Source organism: Enhydra lutris, unplaced genomic scaffold, assembly GCF_002288905.1.
Source record: "Enhydra lutris kenyoni isolate GAN:26980312 unplaced genomic scaffold, ASM228890v2 scaffoldscaffold5, whole genome shotgun sequence".
Taxonomy (NCBI): domain Eukaryota; kingdom Metazoa; phylum Chordata; class Mammalia; order Carnivora; family Mustelidae; genus Enhydra; species Enhydra lutris.
In genome coordinates, this window is record NW_019154089.1 from 3,049,933 (window position 1) to 3,063,629 (window position 13,697).

General features: G+C 39.9%; 1 protein-coding gene across 4 annotated transcripts in view; it reads left to right on the forward strand.

Annotated features, from left to right (window-relative positions):
- LOC111140879 (kelch like family member 3) overlaps positions 1 to 13,697 on the forward strand; it is a 177,599-nt gene that overhangs the window by 77,650 nt on the left and 86,252 nt on the right. For all 4 annotated transcript variants that reach the window (XM_022493117.1, XM_022493118.1, XM_022493119.1 and 1 more), the window contains one exon: positions 2,947 to 3,066. In XM_022493117.1, coding sequence (XP_022348825.1) covers positions 2,947 to 3,066 — 120 coding nt within the window. The remainder of the gene's footprint in view (positions 1 to 2,946; positions 3,067 to 13,697) is intronic.

Genomic DNA, 13,697 nt, shown 5'->3' on the forward strand with positions numbered 1-13,697 from the left:
TCCCTCTGTCAATCCTCAATTTGTTCTCTAAGAGTCTTCTATGACTTGATTTCCTCCCTCTTGTTTTTTTCTATTCCTCCTCCCCATATGTTCCCTTGTTTTGAAAGGCACTGACTATAAAAGAAATAATGCTTGTAAAATTTCTCATATGAAATATTTTACCTTACTGAGTGCTCCTTCACCTTGATCATATCTTCTAATGTTTTTGAGATCAATTTTTTTTTAACCTCCTTAAGGATATCATTCTAATCATCTGCCTTCGTGCATGTCTTGCTATTTATCTTCCTGTGCTCAGGTAACTTCCTTGCCCCCAGAATTTGAATAGTCCCAAAGTTCAGATGACTGTGGCCTTATATTTGCATGCTGAACTGAAGGGGAGGAAGGAAGCCAAAGGAGGAGTCTGTCATGGTCAGACAAACTGTAGGTCTTGCATGCTGGTTGTATTTGATTTTTGTTTTTTTTGTTGTTAAAGATTTTTTTTTTTTGGTCAGAGAGAGAGAGAGACAGAGAGAGAAAGAGCATAAGTAGGGGGAGCAGCAGGCAGAGGGAGAAGCAGGCTGTCTGCTGAGGAGGGAGCCCGATACAGGACTTGATCTCAGGACCCTGGGATCATGACTTGAGCCAAAGGCAGACACTTAACTGACTGAGCCACCCAGGCGTCCCTGCTGGTTGTATTTGAATGTTCTAATAGTTACAGATTTCACTGTAAGATCTGTAGAGATTACCAGGTCTTTGGAACATTCTCTTAACCACAGAAGCCCCTTTCTTGAGCCAGTTTGCAAGTCTAGGTAGTCGCCTAGAAGGAGGCATACCAGGCAAAGGCAAAGCAAAGTATCTTTAAACTAGAGTTCGAGTGAACTGTGAGTCCCTAAATCTACGCAAGTGGAGAAGGTTCTGTTTTCCTCTTAGAACAGACACATCTCCAAGGTCCTGGACTTGATCTTGGAGCTGAAAAGTTTCATTAGTTTAGGCGGAAAGAAGTCCTCTTTTTTTTGTGCTAATATTTTTTTAAAAGTACTTTTTTTTAGCTAATTTTTTACACCCCACCCCACCTCCCATAAAGCTGAGACTTATTGCTCAGAAGTAGTTGGGCATCTAGTTGGCATCCCATAGGGATTTGAGTGTTTTGTCTTCAGTACAGAGGACTTTGAGGTTATGAATGACTCGTTAGTCCTCACCTGCTCACTTCGCCCACACAGCTAAACCTTCTTTTTTTTAAAATTAATTAATTAATTTTCAGCATAACAGTATTTATTGTTTTTGCACCACACCCAGTGCTCCATGCAATCCATGCCCTCTCTAATACCCACCACCTGGTTCCCCCAACCTCCCTCCCCCCGCCCCTTCAAACCCCTCAGATTGTTTTTCAGAGTCCGTAGTCTCTCATGGTTCACCTCCCCTTCCAATTTCCCTCAACTCCCTTCTCCTCTCTAACTCCCCTTGTCCTCCATGCTATTTGTTATGCTCCACAAATAAGTGAAACCATATGATAATTGACACTCTCTGCTTGACTTATTTCACTCAGCATAATCTCTTCCAGTCCCATCCATGTTGCTACAAAAGTTGAGTATTCATCCTTTCTGATGGAGGCATAATATTCCATAGTGTATATGGACCATATCTTCCTTATCCATTCGTCCGTTGAAGGGCATCTTGGTTCTTTCCACAGTTTGGCGACCGTGGCCATTGCTGCTATAAACATTGGGGTACAGATGGCCCTTCTTTTCACTACATCTGTATCTTTGGGGTAAATACCCAGTAGTGCAATTGCAGGGTCATAGGGAAGCTCTATTTTTAATTTCTTGAGGAATCTCCACACTGTTCTCCAAAGTGGCTGCACCAACTACAGCTAAACCTTCTTTTCATAACAGTGACAGTCCCTTGTCATTCCATGGGATTATGGTTTTCCAGAAGCTTTCATGCTCCTTACCACAGCCAGTGTATGGTCTTTCTCAAGCACAAATGTGTTCACCTGCTTCCTCTCCCACTTCTCTCTCCTTTTGATGGCTTCTCATTGTCTCAGAAGCTGCTCAGAAATCCAAACCCCTTAGCTTTGCTAATATGACACTTAGAGGACTGCTCCATCTTCTAACCTTTGCTTTTGAGATACTCCTGGTTTTACTGAACTCCCTTGACTCTCTTTCTTCAGGTCTCTGTGTATCTCCTCTTTCCTCTGCCAGGATGCTCTCCATCCTCCTTTTTAACCATTTTATTTTTGCTCTTCCTTGAGATTTCTGCTCTCACTTAGCTTCTGGCAAGTGTCCCCTCATCCTGCTAGCACTGGAGTAGTTACCTGTCCTCTGTGCTTCTCTACCTCCTGTCCAATCATCATACTTAAGATAGGATGTTTAGGTTATATAAGACTGATGAATCACAGACCTGTATCGCTGAAACAAGTAATACAGTATATGTTAATTAATTGAATTTAAATTTAAAAAATCAATATAAAATGTTTAGGTATTTACTAGGCTTCCTCCTACACTGAGCTCTAAGCTTTGCAAGAGCAGCTGTCTATACCTTGTTTGTTGTTGTGTTTCCCTTAAATTTAAATACAGTGCCTGGCACATGGTAGTCTCCTTTAAATGTTTGTTGAATGAACAAATTTCCCTGTGAAGTGAGTGCTGTAGCACTTACTTTTCTCCCATGTCCCCACCCCTTTAGTGCGTGGTGGGTGGAGGTTAAGGTCTTCCCATAAAGTCACAAAAGTGCTGGTAGAAGCTGACTAAGGACTTGGCTTCCACCAGAGGAACCTACGTTGTATTGGAAGATCCTGCAGAAATGGCTGACCCAGGGCATTTCTTCCCCTGCTGAGTCTGTGATGAAGAAAACAAGCTGACAAAGATGCTTCTGGTGGGTGGGCAGTTGCACTGAGTTGTGGCAGCTGGGTGAATGGGTTTACCAACATGTGATCCTTTCTTCACCCTCCCACTCCCTTCCTGTTCACAGCATCAAGCTGAGCTCCCAGCCCCTGGTTCAGGCCGGGGGTGATGAGAAGAACCAGAGGACGATCACTGTCAACTCTGCCCACATGGGGAAGGCGTTCAAGGTTATGAATGAACTGCGGAGGTACTTTTCCTCTTTTGCCTGTGCCATTTTGGAAAGAGCTTGTTGGGTGAGCGTCATCAGGGACTGAGAGCGGAAGTTAGGACACCACCACCTCGTGAATTCTCACTCTTCCCCACCTACTCTCAGTCACTTGGCTTCTGCTTTACGCTCCAGGCAAGACAGAATGGGTTTCAGAAAGCGCTGTCTTTTCTTTGTATTTATTTAACACCTTTCATTTTACTCCTTAATCACAGGGGAATATATATATATTTTTTTATGGTTGTAGCAGCTCTGCATAAACTTGGTTTCCAACCAAACCAGCTGCTTAGAGACCAATAATAGAATGATTGCAATACTGATACGTAGTTGCAGATGAAAGATTGTGGATGCTACACATTTTCTTTTGGCCTCCTTCTCTCATTCCTTGGTCTGAACTTAGCTTGTTACAACAGCTCTGTAAGTGGATGAATACCTAGCTTCTTCAATGCAGTTTAACTCTGCAGAGGAAGAAATGTAATGCAAATGGACTCATCCTCCATGAGCTAATGGTGAGTGGTGTGCAGGCTATTTATAAGGCCGATAAGTACATTTGGTGAGCTTGTTGCAAGGCAGATTCAGGACACTGAACAAGTTTTTCTGTACAAAGGCTGTATACCCAATCTCCTCCTCACCAGAGAACCCAGAAGCTTCCTTTGCCCATGGTATTATTTACAGCGTTTTTCATCCTATTGTGAGCTATAATTGTTAATCTCCTCTTTTCTCTCTTGTTTATGAGCTCCCTGAGGGCGGGGGCAACTTCTGAATCACTCTGATCTCTAGCACCTGATACTTCATGGGAGCCTCAAGGCATTTACTAAGGATGCCCAGAGGCACTGATGAGGTCCTGGGATGCATAGGAGTAAAAAATGTAAATAGTTCAATGAAAATAATCTTATAGTACAAAATAGGTGTTATAAAGGGGAAGTGCATCAGGTGCCTGTCAAATGACAGATGTGCAATAATTGTTTCTGAAAGGCTACTGTGAAAGCAAGTATGTCACACTGCAGCTTTGGAAAACACTTTCTTAAGGGGATGATGTTTGAGCTAAATCATGAAAGACAAGTGAGGTTAAAGAAATGACAAGTGGTGGGATTAGGGGGAAGTCTTCCAGGCAGAGAAAATGGCATAAGTAAAAGGTCATAGAGCTAAAAATGTGTTTGTTGAGTAGGGGGTTGAACTACTTTTAAACAAAAATTCTATCTGGTTCTATATTTGTTTCCTCATTTCCCCTTTCTGCAGGGCCCAGTCTTTGGCATTAAAAACCAAGTTAAATTAAATTTGCCTTATGCATTACTGCTCAGTTTTTATTAGGCCTCCTGCCAGATTTCCTGGAAGCTCTATCTGTAGTTGTCTGAAGCAGTGGACAGCGTCCATGCTTATGTTCATGCTTATGGGTACAGTTGTCTGGTCATTGAAGAATTTGTGTTGTGTTGCATAGATACTAGTGATATTCCTCATTTAGTTTCCTTCAGTATGGCTTGTGTCTTTTGCCTGATTTGAGACTCCAGGTCTCCACATAAACAACCTAAATTGACATTTCAAGGAACTAGAAAAAGAAGAACAACTTAAGCCCAAAGTTATCAAAAGGAAGGAACTGTTGAAGAATAGAGCAGAGGTGAATGAAATGAGACTGGAAAGACAATGGAAACAAAATCAATGAAAGTAAGAATTGGTTTTTTGAAAAATTAAGTATAACTTTAGCTAGACTAACCAAGGAAAACAGGGAAGACTCGAAAGAGGAGACATTACAGTTGATATCATGGAAATACAAATGATCATAAGATGCATTTTGTATGTCAATTATAATTGTATGTAATTGTATGTCAACAGATTGGATAATCTAGAGGAAATGGATAATATCCTTGACATGTAGAGCCTGCCAAGACTGAATCATTAAGAAATAAGAAAATCTGAACAGACCAGTAATGATTAAGGAGATTGAATCAGTAATATAAATCTTCTAGTAAAAAAAAGAAAGAAAGAAAGAAAAAGCCCATGACCAGATGGTTTCACTGGTGAATTCTATCAGAGAGTCAAAGAAGAATTAATGCTAGTCCTTCCCAATTTTTCCAAAAACCTGAAGAGAAGGGAACACTCTCAAACTCATTTTAACAAGGCCAGCATTACCCTGATACCAAAACTCCTCGATAAGGGCACTACAAGATGAGGAAACTACAGCTCAGTGTTCCGATGGACGTTGATGTAAAAATTCTCAACAAAGTACTAGGAAACTGGATTCAACAGTACATTAAAAGGATCATATGCTGTGGTCGAGGAGGTTGTATCTCCATGGTAAAAGGACGGTTCAACATATGCAAATCAATTAATGTGATACACCATGTAGAGTGAAGGCTATATCTATATCTATCCTCTCAATAGATGCAGAAAGTGTGTGACAAAATTCAGTACCCTTTTATGATGAAATCTTCCAACAAATTGGTTAGAGAAGGAACATACTTTAACATAATAAAGATCATGTATGACAAAGCTGTAGTTGTCATCATACTCAATGGTAAAAGGTTGAAAACTTTCCTTTGGAGGTCAGGAACAAGGCAAGGTTGCTTACTCTCATCGTTCCTATTGAATAAGGTCTGGAAGTCCTACACAGACCAAGAAAAAGAAAAGTCATTCATATCAAAAGGAAGAATAAGATTGTCTCTGCAGATAACATGATCCTATTTATAAAGACCCTAAAGATGCCACCATAAAACTCTTAGAACTGATAAACAAATTTGGTAAAGCTGTAGGATACAAAATCAACATATAAAAATCACCTGCATTTCTATATATGAACAATGAGCAATCTGTAAAAGAAAGAAAACAGTTCCACTGACAGTAGCATCAAAAACAGTAACATACTCAGGAATTTAACTGAGGAGGTGAGAGATCTGTACACTGATAACTATTAGACATTGTTGAAAGATATTGAAGAAGACAAAAAGAAATGGATAATATTCTACTTTTATGGATGGGAAGAATTAATATTGTTAAAATGTTCATAATACCCAAAGTCATCTATAGATGCAACCTCTATCAAAATTCAAATGCCATTTTTTTGCAGAAATAGAAAAAAATTCTAAAACTGTATAGAACCAGAGATGACCCTGAATAGACAAATCAGTCTTGTGAAGGCAGAGCAAAGCTGGAGATACCACATTTTCTGATTTCGAGCTGTATCACGGAGTGTAGCAATCAAAACAGTATGGTACAAACATCGATCCAGGAACATAATTGAGAGCCCAGAAATAAACCCACACACATATGTCAACTAAAATTTGACAAGAAGCTAGAATACTTCATGGAGAAAGGTAGTCTTTTCAATCAGTGGTGTTAAAAAAACTAGACAGGCACATGAAAAATAATAAAATTGGACCTGTATCTTACCCTGCTCACAGAAGTTAACTTGAGGTGGATTAAAGACTTAAATGTAAGACCTAAGACTGTACCACTCTTAGAAGAAAACAGGAAAATCCCATTTTGTACATGAAAGCATTAGAGAGATAGCATTTGTAAAAATCACAGAATCCACAGAAGTAGTGTTTTCCCAGTGATTTGGGCATCCCTGAGCTCAGTTTATTTGACACATAGAATAACCATTACAATCTTGATCTTCCCTTTTTCCTTTCTTTTTTTTTTTTTTTTTGGCAAATGGAGCACAATCTGTATATGTTTTGCCAGGAAATCTCTAATACAGGTTTAGACATAGATTTCCCTTTTATTTTTCTTTTAATTTAAAAAATTTCCATTTTTCTGTTTTCTTTTTTTGGGAAAAGGAATATATTATAGAACATTTAGAAAATACGGATGAGCAAACAAACAATCATCTACAATTTTAATACCCAGTGGTTACCATTGTTAACACTTGGAAGAGTATTTTTCCTTTAAAACCAGATGACCAGAATTTTTTCTCTTAACCCTATATTGAACAAGTTGTTTTTTTCCTTATATTTCTTTTTACTTATTTTCAGTAAATTCTTTGCCACATGTGGGGCTCCAACTCACAACCCTGTGATTAAGAGTCACATGTGCTACCAACTGAGCCAGCAAGGCACCCCGATATTGAACAAGTTTTTTATGTCACTGACTATTCTACACTGTTATTTTTTTTAAAATTTTTTTTTAAAGATTTTATTTGTTTATTTGACACTCAGAGATCACAAGTAGGCAGAGAGGCAGGCAGAGAGAGAGGAGGAAGCAGGCTCCCCGCTGAGCAGAGAGCATGATGTGGGGCTAGATCCAGGACCCTTGGGATCATGACCTGAGCCGAAGGCAGAGGCTTTAACCCACTGAGCCACTCAGGCGCCCCTCTACACTGTTATTTTAAGTGGATGAATGATTTTCTATATTTTTGGTTAATTTTTGAAAAACAGTTCCTTGTTGGTAGATGTCTAGGTATTCCAGTCCCTTGTGTAAATAGCACCTATAGGAATTATGTTGGGAGCAATATAGCATAGTGGTCACAAGCATAGACCCTGGAGGCAGGCAGCCTGGTTTCAGATCTTGGCTACAGCAATCCAGTTCTATGACCCTGTACAAGTTAATTAATGTCCCTGACCTCACTTTTGTCAACCATAAAATGAAGCTAATAATAGTTCCAGGGTTGCTGGCTTGTTAAGAGGATTAGTAAGTCAAGTGCTTAGAACACTGATGGCACGTATATTACTGTTGTTAAATACTGGTGCATGTTCACAGTTATTTCTATGGAATTAATTCCTTAGAAGTAGAGGTGCTGACTTCAACAACCTGTAGTCTCGTAATCGTAATACCAATTCCTTAGATACTGTCATGAAGCCCTGGCGTGTAGAGAACGTTCTGTAATTGTTAGCTATTATTCTGATGACGATGATGTACTAAGTAAGCGCTGGGCTCAGTTGCACGAAGGTGGCAGTAGATTAGAGAGTGAAAGTTTTGTTCTCAATGAAGCTTGCATTCTAGTGGTGTTTAAAGATTTTATGAAGTTCTAAGGTACTTCATAGCTTTAAATTCTTTTAATTTCTAAAGCATTAAAGATATGGCAAGTTTTTAAAACTAGAGTGGAATGGGTGGGTGAGGGAGAGAAAGGGAGCCTGAAAAGATACTTCATTGATCTGGGTGAGCTTAATGTGACCTGGAGGGAGGCATACTTTGTTTGAATGAAGGTCTGGTAAAGCATCTTGCTGTCCAGGGACTAAGCTAATGAAATGTTCCATGATATTCCAGGGACTGGGGGTTATTTCTTGCACTGTTTTCACATCTTCCTTCTGTAATTTTAAGCTATTTTAGTTCACACACACATGTTCTATGCAATTTATGAATCACACAATTCACAAGTTTCCTATTCTTTTTACTGCCGTGGTAGAGAATGGGCTGTTGGCATGGTAACCACCTAGTCTTCCTCTTCCTTTTGCATTTTATCGCTCCGCTCTCGTCAGACCAATAGCTGCCTCTGGGCAACAGCGTCCTAATGGACTTTGGTTCCTGATTTGCCATCCAGCCAGCAAGTGGGGATGTGGTTCTTTTTGGAATAACACCCTGAAAAGGGGAGACAATCTCTTCTATCCCATTTTGACAGTTTTAACCATCACAAACAATTCTCTGCCCTCATCCTTTTTTTTTTTTTTTAAAGATGGTCTGCCGCTGTGCCTGTATTATTAGTAATGAACCATCTTAGCACATTGCTTTTTGTTTTTCTTTTTTTGGTAATGGCTTTAGTAATATGTAATTCATATGCCATATAATATGACCCATTTATAGTATCAACTTAATGGCTTTTAGTATATTTACAGAATTGTGCAATTCACAGTGGATTTTAGAATATTTTCATCATTCTCCCCCCCAAAAAAATCCTATATATTTTAGCAGTAATCCCACTACTCTCCCAATTCCCCCACCATTAATCTACATTCTGTCTCTACGGGTTTGCTTATTTTAGAATGATGTAATATGTTTTTTTGTGATCTTTCTTTCTTTCTTCCTTTTCCCCATTCAAATTTTTTTTTGATGGTTCTTAAAATTCTGTGACAGATTCTTGGTCAGGCTGTTTCCATTAAAAAGTACTGATTTTAAAAACTATTAACTTAATTTTTTTATTATGTTCAGTTAGCCAGCATATAGTACATTCTAAGTTTTTGTTGTAGTGTTGAATGATTCATTAGTTGCGTATAACTTAAAACTGCCACACACACACACACACACACACACACACACGTTATAAATGGTCCACAGAATATTCTCCTTTCCTTCTGAAGGTTTTATGATGCATTGTTATCATAAGTACTTAAAGTTGATACACCACAACAGTCTGAGACTGTTCTCCCACCACTGGTTAAGACTGGCCTGGCAAGTACTGGGGATAATATTTACCTAGCCTTCTGAGCTTTCTGGGCAGATGTGGTGACCTTGCCAGCTCTAGCTGCATTCTTGTCCACTGCCTTGATGACACCCACAGGAACTCTCTGTCTCATGCACAAACAGCAGGATAGTCCAGAGGAGGATAGTTAAAGAAGGTCTCAACACACATAGGCTTGCCAGGAACCATATCAATGATGGTAGCATCACCAGATTTCAAGTACTTTGGACCATCTTCTAGCTTTTTTTCCAGAGCGATGGTCTATTTCTTCAGCTCAGCAAACTTGTGAGCAGTGTGAGCTTTGTGACAATGTGGATATGTATCCAACACTGATTTAGGCTGGATGGTTCAGGATAATCACCTGAGCTGTGAGGCCAGCTGCTTCCTGGGTGGGTGATTTTTGCTGTCACCAGCCATATTGCCATGATGAACATCTTTGAAAGATATGTTCTTGATGTTGAAACCCACATTGTCCCCAGGAAGAGCCTCACTCAGAGCTTCATGGTGCTTTTCAACAGACGTTACTTCATTTGTAACATTGACTGGAGCTAAGGTGACCACCATGCCAGGTTTAAGAACACCAGTCTCCACTCATTCCACAGGAACAGTACCAATACCACCAATTTTGTAGATGTCCCAGAGAGGCAGATGCAAGGGCTCGTCAGTTGGATGTGTTGGTGGCAGAATGCAATCCAGAGCTTCAAGCAGTGTGGTTCTACTGGCATTCCCATCTTTCCTGGTGACTTTCCATCCTCTGAACCAAGGCAGGTTAGCTCTTGGCTCCAGCATATTGTCACCATGCCAACCAGAAATTGGCACAAATGCTACTACTGTGTTGGGGTTGTAGCCAGTTTCCTTACTGTAGGCGCTGGCTTCACTAACGATTTCCTCATATCTCATCTGTTGGTAGGGTGGCTCAATGGAATCCATTTTGTTAACACCAGCAATTAGTTCTTCTACACGTAGTGTGTAAGCCAGAAGAAGGGCATGCTCATGGTTCTGCCCATTCTTGGGGAAACCTGCTTCAGATTCACCACCAGCAGTAGCAACAATCAGGACAGCAGTCAGCCTGAAATACACCTCTAATCATGTTTTTCATAAAGTCTCTGTGGCCTGGGGCATCATTGATGGTCACGTAATCCTTGGTGGTCTCTAATTTCTGCAGGAAGATACCATTGGTGATACCATGTTCATGTTTAGCTTTCCATTTATCCAAGACCCAGGCATACTTGAAGGAGCCCTTTCCTGTCTTGCAGCCTCCTTCTCAAGTGTTTTGATAGTTGTTTTGTCAATTCCACCACATCTGTACATCAGATGACCGGTAGTGGTAGGTTAGCTCGACTGTATGTCCAGTGACAATGATGTTGGTGGGAGTCTTTTCCTTTCCCATTTTGGTTTAGGTTTAGTGGTGGTTTTCACGACACCTGTGTTCTGGTGGCAAACCTACTGTGAAAAAGTTTTATGACTTACTTCTCAGGATAATGTTTTTAAGGCTTATCCATGTTTTATCATGTCTCAATATTTCATTTCTTTTTATTGCTGCATAATGTTACACTCTCTGGGTATATCACATTTGAGGCCAGCCATCTGGCTGTTATGGGTAATGCTGCTGTGAACATTCACATACACATTTTTGTGTGGATGCCTGTTTTCATTTCTCTTGGTTATATACATTTTGGTGGCTGGGTCATATGACAACTACATGTTTAACTTTTGGAGGAACTGCCAGACTATTTTCCCAAAGCACTGCACCAATTTACATTTCTGCCAGCAGTGTATGAAAGTTTCAGTTTCTTCATATCCTTGCCAAAAACACTTGTTATTTTTTGTGTTTTTGATTATAGCCATCCTAGTGTCTGAGGTAGTATCTCATTGTGGTTTTGATTTGTATTTTTCTATGATCATTAATGGTGTTGAGCATCTTTTTGTATGCTCATTGGCCATTTCTATATTTTATTTGGAGAAATGCCTACTTGGATCCTTTGCCCATTTTTAAATTGGGTTATATGTCCATTTTTGAGTTAAAAGTGTTCAAGTCTTTCGACAGTCCAGATATAAGCATCTTATCAGATATATGATGTGCAAAGTTTTTCTTTTGTTCTTTGGGTTGCCTTTTCACTTTTTTGATACCCTGATGGTGTCTTTGGAAGCACCAAGTGCTTGGTGTCTGTTTTTTTCTTTTGTTGTTTGTGGTTTTGGTGTCCTGTGTAAAAAACCATTGTCTAATCAGAAGTCATGAAGCTCTACCCCTGTTTTCTTCTAAGGGATTTATAGTTTTAGCTCTTATATTTAGGTCTTTGATCTATTCTGAGTTAGTATTTGTATATCATGTGAAGTAGGGGTTCTATTTTTGTGTGTATGATATCCAGTTGTCCCAGGACCATTTGTTGAAAAGACTGTTTTTTTCCCCTGAATTGAGTAGTCTTGGCACCCTTGTCAAAAATCCATTGACTGGGGGAGCCTGGGTGGCTCAGGCAGTTAAGCGTTTGCCTTTGGCTTGGGTCATGATCTCACGGTCCAGGGATTGAGTCTGAGTTGGGCTCCTTCTCAGTGGGGAGTCTGACTTTCCCTCTCCCTCTGCCCCTTCTCCTCCCCTGTTCATGATCTTGCGTGCTCTCACTTACTCGCTCTCTCTCTCAAAAATAAATAATTAAAAAAAAATCCATTGACAGTTTTGGGCAGCAATGGAAATCACCAACAAAATGAAAAGGCACCCTAGAGTGGGAGAAGATACTTGCACATGATAAACCTGATAAGAGGTTTATATCCAAAAGACATAGAGAACTTCTACAGCTTAACACAAGAAGAACGGGATGCCTGGGTCACTCACTCAGTTAAGTATCTACCTTCAGCTCAGGTCCTGATGGTTCTGGGATCAAGTCCTGTGCTGGGCTCCTTCCTCAGTTGGGGACCCTGCTTCTCCCTCTACCTGCTCTGCCTGCTTTGCCTGCCACTCCCCCTGCTTGTTCTTTCTCTCTAACAAATAAATAAAATATTAGAATTAAAAAAATACCAACACCAGAAGAACAAATGATCTGATTAAAAAGGGGCAAAAGATCTGAATATATATTTTCCAAGGAAGACATACATAAGGCCAATAGACACATGAAAAGATGCTCAACATCACTAATCTTCAGGAAGCACAAATCAGAACCACAATGAGATACCACCTTATAGCAGTCAGAATGGCTAGTACCAAAAAGAGAAGAAATATCAAATGTTGGTAAGGATATAGAGAAAAGGAACCCTCGTGCACCAATGGTGAGAATAGAAATTAGTGCAGCTACTGGGGAAAGCAGTGTGGAAGTTTCTCAAAACATTAAAAATAGAAATACCAGGGGTGCCTGGGTGGCTCAATGGGTTAAAGCTTCTTCCTTCAGCTCGGGTCATGATACCAGGGTCCTGGGATCGGGCCCCACATCGGCCTCTCTGATCCATGGGGAGCCTGCTTCCTCCTCTCTCTCTGCCTGCCTCTTTGCCTACTTGTGATCTCTGTCTGTCACATAGATAAATAAAATCTTTAAAAAAAAAATAGAAATACCATATAATCCAGGAATTCCACTACTGGGTATTTACCTATAGAAAATGAAAACACTTAATGTGCAAAGATATATACACCCCTGTGTTTATTCCAACATTATTTATAATAGCCAAGATATGGAAATAACTTAAGTGTTGATTGATAGATGAATGGATGAAGAAGTCTTTGTGTGTGTGTGTGTGTGCGCGCGTGTGTGCATTCCATTATGTATATGTATATAGACTAGAACATTACTCAGCCATAAAAAAGAGATGCCATTTGTGACAACATGGATAAAACTAGAAGGTATTATGCCAAGGGAAATGAGTCAGAGAAAGCCACATACCATATAATTTTACTTATATGTGGAATCTAAAAGAAACATGAATTTAAAAAAAAAAGCCCAAACAGACACAGGCTTGTAAATACAGGGCATAAACTGGTGGTTACCAGAGTAGAGGGGAGTGGGGAATGGACAAAATAGGTGAAGGGAATTAAGAGGTACAGACTTCCATTTCTGAAGTACAGAAGTCATGGAGATGGAAGGTACAGCATAAGGAATACGGTCAGTATATCATGTGAAGTAGGGGTTCTATTTTTGTGTGTATGATATCCAGTTGTCCCAGGACCATTTGTTGAAAAGACTGTTTTTTTCCCCCTGAATTGAGTAGTCTTGGCACCCTTGTCAAAAATCCATTGACTGGGGGAGCCTGGGTGGTATGGTGATAAATGGTAGCTACAGTTACCATGGCGAGCACTGTGTAA